The sequence below is a fragment of the Myotis davidii genome, unplaced genomic scaffold, assembly GCF_000327345.1.
Source record: "Myotis davidii unplaced genomic scaffold, ASM32734v1 scaffold289, whole genome shotgun sequence".
In the NCBI taxonomy this organism is placed as follows: domain Eukaryota; kingdom Metazoa; phylum Chordata; class Mammalia; order Chiroptera; family Vespertilionidae; genus Myotis; species Myotis davidii.
The window spans coordinates 1,392,333-1,406,052 of NW_006299717.1; the positions used below are offsets into that span (position 1 = coordinate 1,392,333).

Here is a 13,720-nt window from a genome sequence, read left to right on the forward strand (position 1 = left end):
GACCCCCACCCTGTGTAACAAGCCCCGCCTCGCGCCTGGCCAGTCGGCGGGGCCCACAGTCCCCTCCCCTGCCCTCACTATAAAACCCACAATCCCATCAGGCCTCTCTCTCTCGGCCACTGGGGCTTGCCGTTGCATCGGTGAGTGTGGCAGGGGAGCCAAACCTAGGGTTGAAATAAATGACTCTGCTTTTGCATCGGACTCGCTGGCTCCCTGGTGGGCTCTTGGGAACCTTGAAATCTGGGCACAACAGTGGCCAAATCTTGCACCTCATCCCAGGGTCGGACTGGAAATAAAACTAAATTGGGGAACATTCACCCGTAATTACCAACTAAGGTCCAGCTGAGAAGGAGACATAGCAAACACCTGGAGACTGACAGGAAGGGCGACGTCACAAGAGGGGCTGACCCGCTTCCTCGGGCGGGCGGCAGGCCCAGAGTGCAGAGGGATCCCTTGGCTACAGGAGGGCTTTTCCCCGAGAAGATCAAGGCCTGGAACACAGGCTGGACTCTGCAGCCTAGAGTAACCGGGCTGGGAACAGTGACCCACATAACATCCAGCTGGGACAGGCAGCAGAGCTTCTGGCCACCAGGGAGACCAGAGCCGGTCGGAGAGAAAGCCTCACTCAGTTTGTTTTGGTTTTTAAAAGTGTGGAAACAGCCCAAGTGTCCAAAAGTAGATGAGTGGATAAAAGAGCTGTGGTACATTACACAGTGGAATCCTATGCAGCTGTGAAAAAGTAGGATCTCTTAACCTTTGAAACAACATGGAGGGGCCTAGAGAGTATTATGGTAAGTGAAATAAGCCAGTCAGAGGAAGACAAATATCACGTGATCTCACTTCTATGTGAAATCTAATGAACAAAAGAAACTGCCTTACAGACAAAGAAAGAATCTCGAATGGAAGCATGTAACAGACTGACGATTCTCAGAAGAAAGGGGGGTGTGAGTGGAAAGAGATTAACCAAAGAACTTATATGCATAACCCATGGACACAGACTATAGTACAGTTAAGGCTCTGGGAGGAAGGGGATGGGAGTGGGGAGGAGGGAATCCTTAGGGGGAGGAAAAGGGGCATCTGTGATACTTTCCACAATAAAGATAAATTTAAAATCTTTTTAAAAAGTTTACCTAGAAGACATTTCCAAGAACATCTTATTTGAAATTGTATTTTCAGATATAAAGCTATGCCAACTAGAAATTATGCTGCTTAATGCATATAAATACCTTTGAAGCAGCTGAAGAGCCTGCTGAGAAGATAAGATTTTTCCAAAAGTACTGTTCATAAAGGCCTGTATTTGTACCTAAAATAAAATGTTGATATTTAATGATCTTGGCATTAAGAGATTAGTTTTGTTTAACAACATTTAATGATTTTCCTAGAGAATCAATATAGCTTTCAACACACCTACCATCTAAGCATCTAAAACTACACTGCCCAGTGCGATGGCCACTGGCACTCACTACTTAGCAGTGAGATACGCTGTAAGTATAAAATATGCACTAAGTTTCAAAGACTTAGTACAAAAAAAGAATGCATAATATCTCAATGATTCTTATATTGATGATATGTCAAAATGTTAATATTTTTAATATGTTGGGTTGAATAAAATATATTATTTTTTAAAATATATTTTTATTGATTTCAGAGAAGAAGGGAGAGGGAGAGAGACATAGAAACATCAATGATGAGAGAGAATCAACAATTGGCTGCCTCCTGCACAACCCCCATTGGGGATTGAGCCCACAACCCAGCATGTGCACTGACCAAGGATCAAATCATGACCTCCTTGTTCATAGGCTGACACTCAACTACCAGCCAGGCAAAATATCTTATTAAAGTAACTTTACCTGCTTCTTTTAACTATTATTCTTTTGGCTACTAGAAAATTATAAATTACATATGTGGTTGTTTTGGGAAATTACTGACCTAGAGAATTTTTGAAAGGAGTGAGTGTCCCTTACCAAGCATATTTCTTTAGGATGTTATCATTTCTAAGCATATGGTAGAGCAATGTGATGACACTATAGACACCCAGAATCAACAGGTGTCACTGTCCAACATCACTGCTCCCAGAAACCTCTTTGCCATGCCAAGGAGAAACAAGAAAAAAATATTCTTCTGAAACTCACACCATCCCAAACAGTGAATTCCAAACTCCTGGTACCAATGGAACTGAAACACGCTTTCTAAATTGCTTTCACTTTCAGATTATATTGTTACTAGAGGCCCGATGCATGAAAATCATGCAAGAGTAGGCCTTCCTTCCCCCAGCTGCTGACATCAGCTTCCCTCTGGCACCCAGGACCCAGGCTTCCCGCAGAGCCCCAGCTTTGTCCAGAAGGTCGTCCAGAAGGACATCCAGTCTAATTAGCATATTACACTTTTATTATTATAGATGGTCTACTAACCTAAAACACGGTGTTAATCAAACATTGGGAAAGGAAGGTAAGTTAAAACACTGACACCTTTTTAAAATATTAAAAAGTTAATATGGCCCCTAAATATACTGGGAGCTAAAATTTATATCTAAGACCACATAGTAAAGCCTTTACAACATATAATCTTTATTAAAGAATCATAAAAATGATTTAGGCAATAAGATTTTTTAAAAAGTCCAAATTCCCATTGCCATGAAGATATAACTTGCAAAGCATTTTAGACAAAAATCCCACCCTGACGGACTAGCCAAACACTAAAAGTAATAACTATAATATATCATAACATCAGAGTCTCACTTTCAAAAACTGAAAGGAAGTCTGTGCCAAAAAGAAAAACTGCTGCTAGAATTTTAGGATCTATCTTTTTATATTGCCCAGATTACATGTAATATAGTTTTTTAAAAGAATCTTTAATAAGAAAATATAAATATATTTTTCCTCACCTTCATGCCAAGAATTGCAGACTTGGGAAGTGGACAGAGTGTATTCTTGTCCCTCCCAGTGTCTCCCAGACATTGGGTAGCAAGCAGAGGGCCTTTCCATGGGGTTAACCTCAGTTAATATGAGAGTAACTAAAGCCATATAAGCCCAAAGGTAAGAGAGAAATATGGTACCAGACATTATTTTTAACTACCCTTCATCTGTCTGGTGCCCCAGACGCTATGACAAACAGGACGAGGGCCTCTCAGAGCTGCCCTCTAGGATGCAGAGAGAATGTGGCCGTAAAGTGCAAGGCCAAGGGGAGAGCGAGGCACCTTCCTAATCCGTCCTCACATCTTTTCTCACTAAAACAGAGAGCAAAAATGACGAGCTTTCCCTCGGACTGAAAAAATGGCATTGGCTTCTTGACACAACAAAAATCAAAAACAAATGTTAATGTAAACTAAAAATGACCCCCAACTACAGTAGTCTTTGGGGCTTCTGGTTGGTTGTTCACTGACATCTTTTATTGATTATGCCCCTTTTTTCACTTTAAAAAAGGCAGAAAATATTTTGTGGACTAGTTAAGAAATTAATCACACTAGCAAATATTTTTTATCCATTTGCAAGAGTAACTTATAACAAATAGTAAATATGTGAATTCCAATATTATTAATTACAAGTAAAAGTGTGTATAATTACTTACCTCTAAAGCACTGATTTTTGACATGAAGTCTAAGAAATCTGTGTCAAACTCTGTCCTTCTTGGATCCAGAATGTCGTATTGCTTTTTCTTAACCCCGTGATATATATTTTTGAATTTTATTGCCATTATATCTATTCCCTCTATGGTAGAATGACTCAAGGCTGAGAATGTTTGCACAATAGTTATCATTTCTGTAATCTTAAAAAGAGAAGTATTATTTTATTTTTAAAATGGGATAGTAGCACCTTTCCCTGGAGTAAACTCTTAAGGAATCATTGATTAAAAAGCAGACCAAGAAACAGGCCCTAGCATCATTTAGCTAAAACAAAACAGAGTAGATAAAATAGATGGTAAATCCCTGTCACTAATCAGTACTATCCTTCAACTATTTAAATCAATGATGTTCAAGCATATCTTGAAATTTGATCATACTACTATTATATTTCAAAAGGAGGGGGAAATAAATTTCAGTAAAAGCCCTTGCAGATGTCTAAATAATTTCATTCTTTTATTCTTGAGAATTTTCTGAAAATTATTGCACTGGATTCAGAAGCTGTACCATTCTTCTTGCCCCTGCCCTCACTGTAGTTCTGACATGTAGTTCTGATATGTAGCACCAGCAGGATTCTGCATCTGTTTTCCTTTCCCCTGCATTCAGGTAGAGGGAAGGCCCAAGAAGACTGAAGAATGACTGTAGTCACTTCTGACCCCAGAAGAGCCCCAGATCATCATCAAAATGGACTTTATTGCAGAAATGGCTGCCTCCATCTCAATGTACCAACACCACCTACTTCACCAAAAAAAAAAAAGAACCTTTCACATTCACAGGCTACTCAGTTCCTTAGTCTTCATTCATGGTTCCCTGTTCTGATTCCTGCTTTGGAGAACAATGCTCAAAGTTCTCCAGGTTTGCTTCCTGTTTGGCCCTTGGGCAAAGCTTCCCTTTGTCCAACGCCCAGACAGAAATGAAACCTGTTCTCGGGGGAGTCCTCCACAGACTACACACGGTGGAGACAACGCAGAACCAGAAGTCAAAGTCCCTGCGCATGTCAATCCAAAGGGACCACTTCCTGAACAACTGTCACTCTTGGGTCACTGTTTCTGTACATTTCCAAAACGACTGTCACCCTAGAAGCCAGGCCAAGCCTGGAGCACACATGGGCCACCTGGAATTCACAGCACGCTATGTACACCCTATATAAAACGAGAAATGGGCTTCCTACTCACCTTAACAAAAGACTAAAGGAAAAAAAAAAACTTTAAAAAGCAAATTGGAGAATGAAACTACCCACTTGCTCTGTTATTCTATCCTAAGACTCTGATCTTTATCCCTTACCTTACCACCCCATGGCCAGAGACAGGGACAAAATCCCTGTCATGAACATGTCCTGTTTTGTCCATCTGTGAATAATGGGTGGTCAAGGGACAGAGACAGCAGTCGGTCCCAAACTTAGCCAGTGGACCCCCTACCCCCATACACACAGCAACAATATAAAAGCCAGTCATGGTCAGCCAACATGACCCTCCTCCTGCTCGTTTGTCCTGGCCTTGGCTTTTTTACCAGCTTTCTCTTTATCAAGTTTTGACCCCTCAGTATTGACAGCCAATTTATAATTCCTCCTCTGCTCACCAACCTTGGCATCCTCTCTAGTTCTCAACTTGCTATGATTCCCTCATCTCAGTATCACCAGGAGTAAAGACTCTACCCCACCTCTACCCCTAGTTCCTTAACTCTCCCCTGAGCAACCAGCTTCCCACTTCTTCTCTTCTCTCCCACAAATGTCCAGGGTGAGAAGAAAACAAAACTAAACTCTAAAATCAATACAAACTTAAAACATATCTTCAGGTGAGGATTAAATAAGACAAAGAAGAAAGAAACTGAAATGATAATCCACAGGATGGGAGAAGATATTGGCAAATCATATATAAGAGACTTATACCCAGAACTCTTGTAACTCAACAATAAAAATACAAAAATAATTAATTATAAAATGTGTAAAAAATTTGAATAGAAATTTCTCCAAAAAAGAACTACAAATGAACATTAGGCACTTGAAATTATGTTCAACATCATTAGTTCATTAGTCATCAGAGAAATGCAAATCAAAACCACAATAAGACATCACTTCACACCCACTAGGATGGCTAAATTTAAAATGACAGATAATAACAAGAGCTAACAAGGATGTGGAGAAACTGGAACTCCCTTAAGTTGCTTATGAAAATGTGAAATGATGCAGCTTGTTTGGAGAACAAGTTGGCAGCTCCTCAAAAAGTTAAACACGGCATTGCCACATGACACAGCAATTCCATTCCTATGCATATACTCCAGAGGAATAACAAAAGTTCATAAAAATATGTACACAGATGTTCATAGCAGCACTGTTCATAATAGCCAAAACGTGGAAACAACCCAAATATCCATCAACTAATGAATAGATAAATAGAATGTGGTATATCCATACATGGAATATTATTCAGCAATAAAAAGGAATGCTAAAACAGATGAACCTTGAAACGTTATGCTAAATGAAAGAAGTCAGTCACAAAAGAACACATCAGAAGAACAGGAAAATCTATAGAAACAGAAATATTAATGGTGGAGGGGGGAAAGGAGTGTGGCTGCTGATGGGATTTTTTCAGTGGGAATGAAAATGTTCTAAAATTAGATTGTAGAAATGGTTGCATAACTCTGTGAATGTATGAGAAAATGCTGACTTAAACACCTTAATGGGTGAATTGTATGGTGTATGAATTATCCTATATAGTAAAACCCTAATATGCAAATTGACCGAATGGTGGAATGACCAGCAGAATGACCAGTTGCTATGATGCGCACTGACCACCAGGGGGCAGATGCTCAACGCAGGAGCTGTTCCCTGGTGGTCAGTGTGCTCCCACAGGGGGAGCAACTCTCAGCCAGAAGCTGGGCTCATGGCTGGCGAGCACAGTGGTGGTGGTGGGAGCCTTTCCCTCCTCCACTGCAGGTGGGTGGTAAAGAGCGAGGGGTCCCAGACTGTGAGAACCCCAGACTGCCAGATGGATGTCTGACTGCTGGCTTAGGCCCAAACATTCTCCTAGGGCTCCCAGACTGTGAGAGGGTGCAGTCTGGGCTGAGTAACTCCCCCAGTGCACAAATTTCGTGCACTGGTCCTCTAGTAGATCCATAAAGCTATTAAAGGAACAAACAGAAACAGCCCCATAGAAGTATCTTAACTGTGTCAGGCGTTACAAATGAAAAATGGGCTCTGGACACGTCTAGAAAATGCCCTTCAACCTATGTAATGCCTCAGCAACTTCCAACAAACGATGAGCAGGATTCTAAATATTACCAGGACCTAAAAAGTTGGCAAGGTGGTGGGGGACTGGAGTAGGTCATACCTAAATGATATATCTTTATAGACTTTTCAAAGGCTACCTCCAACAAGCCTCTGAATGGACAGCCTGTATACCCAGAAAACAGTATCACTCCTCCCCAGCCAGTCTTAGCAAATGAATCAAAGGCGCAGAAGTTTCTAACCCATGTATGCCCAGTAAAGACATCACCCACACCATGTCTGTGGATACACCCTGTACACTGGCCTAGGAAGAGAAGGTGCCCACACACCCTGATACGACATGAGCACTGGGTTCGGACAGGTATTGCAGGCATTTCATCTCACACGTCCTCTTGCCCAACACAATGGTGAAGAGCAGAGGATTTTGAATTCAAGCTCCCTGGGTGCAGGCAGACTTGGAGAAAAGTGAAAGTTTGCCATAGCTTTTGTGTATCTGGCAGAAAACACTAATCAGGAATAAAAAATAAGATGTAATAAAATGCAGTGAGTAATATCTCATAAGTCGTACCAGCAGTGAGACAAGCAATCTGGAACAATAATTCTCACAGTGCTATGTAAAGTACCACATAACCAGAGAGGTGTGTTTGGGGGTGGATGCTATGGCTGCACAATGCTTACCTTTTCCAGTCTTTTGCAGAAAGCTTCAAATTTTCCAAATATATACATTTCTGAAACCTCAAAAGACTTTTCCCCTGAGGATTCTAAAATCAGTTTCCTTGTTTTGTGAAAAGATGTTTGATATTCCTTAAATAAGAAAATGCAATCCTATGGAAAAATTAAAAGAAGGGGCAGAAAGGGTGGTGAGACATTTGTTCAGGAGTCAAAAATTCAAAAATTCTACTCTCACACAGAGCTGATCACATCAGCCGCTCAACAGGGACTATTTCTGTTAACATTAAAAATTCACATTATTGCCTGGCTCGCATGGCTCAGTGGTTGAGCATCAACCTATGAACCAGGAGATCATGGTTTGATTCCACAGGTTGCAGGATCAATCCCCAGTAGGGGGGCATGCAGGAGGCAACAATCAATGATTCTCTCTATCTCTCTCTCAGGCTACTTTGTTCAATGTTTTATAAAAATTAACATGCTTTGTGCATTAATAAAGTAAACAAAATTGGGCCAAATGGTGAAAACTTTACTTTATGAAAATAAAAATACGTACAAAATAAAATAAATAAATGAAAATACATATACAAACCTGAATTTTCTTTAGTACAAGGGGTGTTTCCTGATCCCATACATGGTTAATTCCTCCATCAGTAATATAGGCTTTAGAGGCTGTCACCATTTGATTTGTTACCTAAAATAAATATTAGTACAAAATAACTGTAGAGAAGTAATTTTTTTTCATTTTTAAAATCACAAGCATAAAAATGATAAATAGTAAACTTATGTAGTGAATTACAGTATATAAATCACAAAGAAATGTACATTCCAGTAAAAAAAAAAAAGTCACGTTTACCTATAACATTTAAGTCAATGTAATTGGGGCTATAAATTTCAAAATCTACTATATTTTCCACCTGTCTATTTCTGCACTAATTAGGACTTGATCCAGTCTAAGTGTGATTCTTCACCATCCTTCAACATGCAAACCAAATATCATATCTCCCAAATAGTGAAAAAAGTCAAGATAGCTATTTAAATATTCCAGAGGTTAGATCAAGATGGCAGACTGGCACACAGAAATGTTGGAGAATTCTTAAAATATGGAAAGAATATGGGATCAAATCTATAAGAAAAAAAAAAGGTTAGAGAAAACCAGACCCAGTTTTGGAGAAGGTTATTGTGAAGGTGAAACAATATGGGAACTTTTCAAGATGGTAGATGTCATGAGGGGCCTTTGGTTGTAACCCTGCACACCAAATTTGGAGCAACTTATGCAACAAGCAAAGGGCCACATGCTGAAAGAACAAAGCTGTAGATGTGAACCACAATCTTGGAGAGGTGTGGCTGTGCCAGGTAGCTACTGCACAGCAGGATGACCTATCAGAGAAAATATTATTCATACTTCCCTCCCCTACAAGAAACAGAATAGGGAGGCAAATTAGAAGCCTCAAATATAAAGACGGCCAGACAACCAAGAATCATCAAGCAATTAAAGATTACAAACTTGGTAACAGAGGCAGTAAACTCAACAAAGATAGGAAATACAGAAGAAATATATGTAAAATCTTTTAAAATCTCTTTTATTAACCAAATCTGTATATATAAAAGCCTAAGCAACCATTATGACCAAACGACCAGAACTACTGGAACAACCAGAAAGACCAGAACAACCAGTCCACCAGTTGCCATGATGCGCACTGACCACCAGGGGGCAGACACTCAACACAGGAGCTGCCCCTGGTGGTCAGTGCACTCCCACAGCCAGCCTCCCGTGGTTCTTCCCCCCTCATAGCCCCCCCAACAGGCCCCAATGAGGGGGCTGCCAGCCAACCTCCCAAGGTCCTTCTCCCTGGCCGGCCCCCCAATAGGCCTTGATCACAGGCCAGGCCGAGGGACCCCACCCATGCACAAATTCTCATGCACTGGGCCTCTAGTTAATTCTTAAGAAAGAAATGAGAGGATTTTACAATTAGAAAACTTGGAAATTGAAATTGTTATTGTCAAAATTTATTTAAATCTATTGATGAATTGGCCAGCATTTGGGGCAGAAATTAAGAACACATGAGTGAGCTGAAAGGTCAAAAGACAAAGATAGACAAAAAAAAAAAAAAATAGTTAAGAGAAATGGAAGTTAGATTCAAAGGGTGAGAATAAAATGAACAAGTGGGTAAGAAATAATCAAAGACAAAAGAGGTAATTTCCCAGGAAAAGGAGAGACAAAAATCTTTGGATTGAAACAACCCAGCAACTATAGAACACGATAAATATAAAAAGAACCACATCACTTTGACATTTTAGAAGTTCAAGGATAAAGAAAAAAATCCTAACAACTTCCTGAGAGAATAAAACATGATTCCTACAAAGGAAAAACAATCAGATTAGCATCAAATTTCTCATCAACAATACTGTGTATTAGACAGCAATATCCTCAAAGTTCCAAAAGAAAATACATTGAACTTAGGATTCCAGTGAAACTAGTATTTGAGTGGGAGGACAAAATGAAGGTATTTTCAGACATGTGGGAATTCAAGAGGTTCACCACACACAGAAAAGAAAGAGCAAAGAACCACTTGACAATTTTTTTTGGCAAAAGAAGTAATGAATCATTTTGGTCTGACAGCTCAGATGGTTAGATCATTGTCCCAGTACACCAAGGTTGTGGGCTCGATCCCTGATCAGGGCACATACAAGAAGCAACCAATGAATACATAAATAAATGGAACAACAAATAGATATTTCTCTCTCCCTTCTCTCTCTTTCTAAAATTAATAAATTAAAAAAAAAACTGCAGGGGTCAACTTCTCCTCTACAAAGGCCTACCGTTCAGCGGCCTTGTCTGCCCCCCCTCCCTCTCTCTCTCCCTCTCTCTCTCTCTCCTTATCTCTCTCTTTCTCCCTCTAAAAAATCAACAAATTAAAAAAAAGAAGTAATGAATCCACAATGGAAGAAAATGTGGAAATCACAAAACAGAGATAATCAAAGAAACTAACACTACTTAGGTTTTAGTCTGAAAACTTGTTGATTTATAATGTTGAAAAAATATTCATAATAATATGGAACTAGAGATCTCAATATGGAACATAAACAGCATGAAGGAGAGAAAGAAGTGACAGGGAAGAATGCTAAGGTTCTTGCCTTGTTGAGAACATAATGATTAAATCTCTCCTTTGTTGGGGGAGGGGGTGTTAAAGTTGAGATGTGAATGTTACTTACATTCTGCTTGAATCATTTACAAAGAAATTCTATTCATATGTTTCTTGGGCAATTTTTCAAATGATTTAAAATAATTAACCATAAGGCATTACATGAGAGATTTTACACAAACTACAGTGCCGGTGGGTTAGCTAAAGAAACATTGTTAATAGTGGACAGAAACCTTAGCTCTTGAGCAAAACTACTGTGTTTGGAAAGGATAAATATGGTCATCATCTACATTTAAACAAAAAGCCTGGAGGCTTACCTCTGACAAGGAGAAAAGCACCCTTTCAATTAAGTAAAACTGCCTCCAATCAACACCTTCCTTTTCTTGTCCACCGGAAGTATTAAAACCCAAAACTCCGACAGGCACCAACCTTCCCATTTCCCTTTTCCGGTTCAGAGGGAGAGCATTAGTCACAGAGTTACACGTGTGACTTCCTCCCTTACAAACTTACCTTGATAAACAATGAGGTCATCCTCTCTGAGGTATTATAATACCTCGACACGCTGTGAATCATTCTGATGGCATTAATCAAATTTTGTATTCCATGGGCCATGGAAACCTAAAATTGAAATGTATCAAGTGAATTCCCTCATTTACTTATAAGTTTAATAACCAATATCCTATAATATTCAAGACTCTAAACATACATAAACGTCCAATTTTACTAAAGGCAATGTGATATCCTAGCCTGGATCCTGGAACAGAAAAAGGACATCAGTTCTGACGAATATGCCAATGGAACTCAAGATGCTAACAGGAGAAACTGGGTGAAGAGAATTTAGTATTATTGTTGCTTAAACGCTTATTCAAAAATAAAATATTAGAGGTGAAAGTTATTTTAAGGATTAATTGTTCAAGCTGCTCTTTTTAAAGGTGAAGAAACTGATATTTTGAGGGGTAAAGTGACTTACCTGGGCCAGAAAGCTAGTTAAAAACAGAGATTAGACTAGTACTCATTTCCATGTGTTCCACTCAATTCACCATGCAGCAAGCATACTAAGTGCCACTAAGTACTGAGAATATTAGGCAAAATCCACAAATACAGAACCTATTCTGGAGGAGGTCACGGCAGAGTGCAAGGGACGTACACAAACAAGTTAAACAGCAGAACAGCACAGAGCAGAGCAGAACAAGTGCACACACAGATAAAACAATTGCTAATGTGTACCCAGTGCTTACTGTGTGCCAGTCGCTTTATGCTGACAATGACCATTTAAGGTAGGTTTGACTTCATCACAGCTAAGACATCTCTGGTTGCAAGACAGTACTGTCCCACTACTTTACATGATACTAAGAAAAGGGCATCTCACTCCCACATAAAACTAAGCCACCAAATGGTTCCACCCCCCTCTGTAACGGTAAGGATGAAACAGAGGAGCGTGGAGAAAAAGATAGGAACAAACCTTGTATATCCCAATCCTACTCCTAGTGGAGGGAGGGAAAATGAATTCCCCTGAGAATTTGTACCACAAGCTGGCACTCATTCACTGCAGTCTGAATTCACACCAATGGTACAAAAAAATAAAATAGAACAAATTCTACCCCTCAAGGAGAGAACTAAGAATCAAAAGTGTTGAGTCACATTCACAATGATTCATAAAACTCAACCGACTGAAAGATGTTCTCTGAGTGCAGAGATATTAAAATGTAATAAAAAAATGTTTTAGGACCTATAAAATAAAATATTGTTATCCCCATTTTCCCCATGACAAAATGGAGAGGCAGGGAAGTTAAGTACCTTGTTCGAGGTCCCTGGGCTATAGCATACCCCCAGTTCTGTGCCTGAGATGACGGAGGCCTGCTTTTCCTCATAATGCAAATCACGATGGAAGAACAGATAAGGGCAATGGCACTCCCTCCCTCAGGGAGCATGCCTGTTCATTGCTAAGTCAATATAAATATAGCAACGATTTTTAAAATGGTGATGGAATAAGTAAGACCAGAAAGAACTACTACTAAACCATGTACTGTATGTCCCAGGTATGAGGTGTGACAAAGACATAATTAAATCAATTGTATGCAGCTTTACATACAAAGCTTTACATACAACATTATTTCATAGTTAACCTTATATGTCAGAATTCACATTAGATGTGTCATCTGTAGATAAAAAAAAATTCTAATAAAAAAAAAATGTGCCCAGAAGGCATCCCTGCCACCCTCAACAAGGCAAGCCTACAAAGTACCCCTAACTCCAATAAAGAAGGCTGAGGGACAGCAACAAATGGGTCAATCAGGAAAATGCCCTTCATCAGAATTTTAAACATCATCTATAATAATAAAAGCACAATATGTTAATTAGCCCAGACGTCCTTCTGGATGACCTTCTGGACAAAGCCAGGGCTACGAGGGCAGCCCAGGTCCTGGGTGCCAGAGGGAAGCCAGTGCCAGCAGCCGGGAAAAGGAAGGCCTACTGTTGCACGAATTTCATGCATCAGGCCTCTAGTTACTTATAACAGTAGCTGCTTGAGTGCATAGTTCTTACCTACTTATACACAGCACTCAGACATTTTATATGTAAAATGTGTAATAGTAGATATGCCTCAAGTGTAATATCAGGATGATAAAATTTATCAATGAACAATGGAAGCATGAGTCCTCTGTACTTTTCCTGCTCAAATGACAGTGACAAACTAAACAGAAATTGTTGGTTGCTTTTAATAAAAAGAAAGAAAGTGAGAAAAAAAGAACTTGTGAAACTACAAAACTAGTGGGTGTATTAGGGGGAAGCACATTCCTTCATCAGAGGATGTAAAAAGCTCAATAACAATAAAATAGTAATAATAACAATAAAATAGTAATAATAATAATGTATATCCACAGCTAGGACAAATGAACAAAGTGTTATAAATTACTTGGATGAAAAGAACACCAGCACTAAAGGATGTGAAAATTATGGTAATTTAAGCATGTCTGTTGAACCAAGAAGATGAAATCAGTAGACCTTAAAATCTAGAAGTCTTGATAACAATAAAAACTATTGTATCTTTTTTCCCACGTG

The 13,720-nt window shown here is 39.4% G+C and overlaps 1 protein-coding gene across 1 annotated transcript in view; it reads right to left on the reverse strand.

Annotated features, from left to right (window-relative positions):
* The window catches only part of DNAH8 (dynein, axonemal, heavy chain 8), a 294,659-nt gene that overhangs the window by 247,612 nt on the left and 33,327 nt on the right, over nt 1-13,720 (reverse strand). Inside the window, exons 9-13 of the mRNA XM_006775895.2 lie at nt 11,171-11,278; nt 8,107-8,208; nt 7,524-7,670; nt 3,568-3,765; nt 1,227-1,303 (exon numbers count right to left, since the gene is read on the reverse strand). Coding sequence (XP_006775958.1) covers nt 1,227-1,303; nt 3,568-3,765; nt 7,524-7,670; nt 8,107-8,208; nt 11,171-11,278 — 632 coding nt within the window. The remainder of the gene's footprint in view (nt 1-1,226; nt 1,304-3,567; nt 3,766-7,523; nt 7,671-8,106; nt 8,209-11,170; nt 11,279-13,720) is intronic.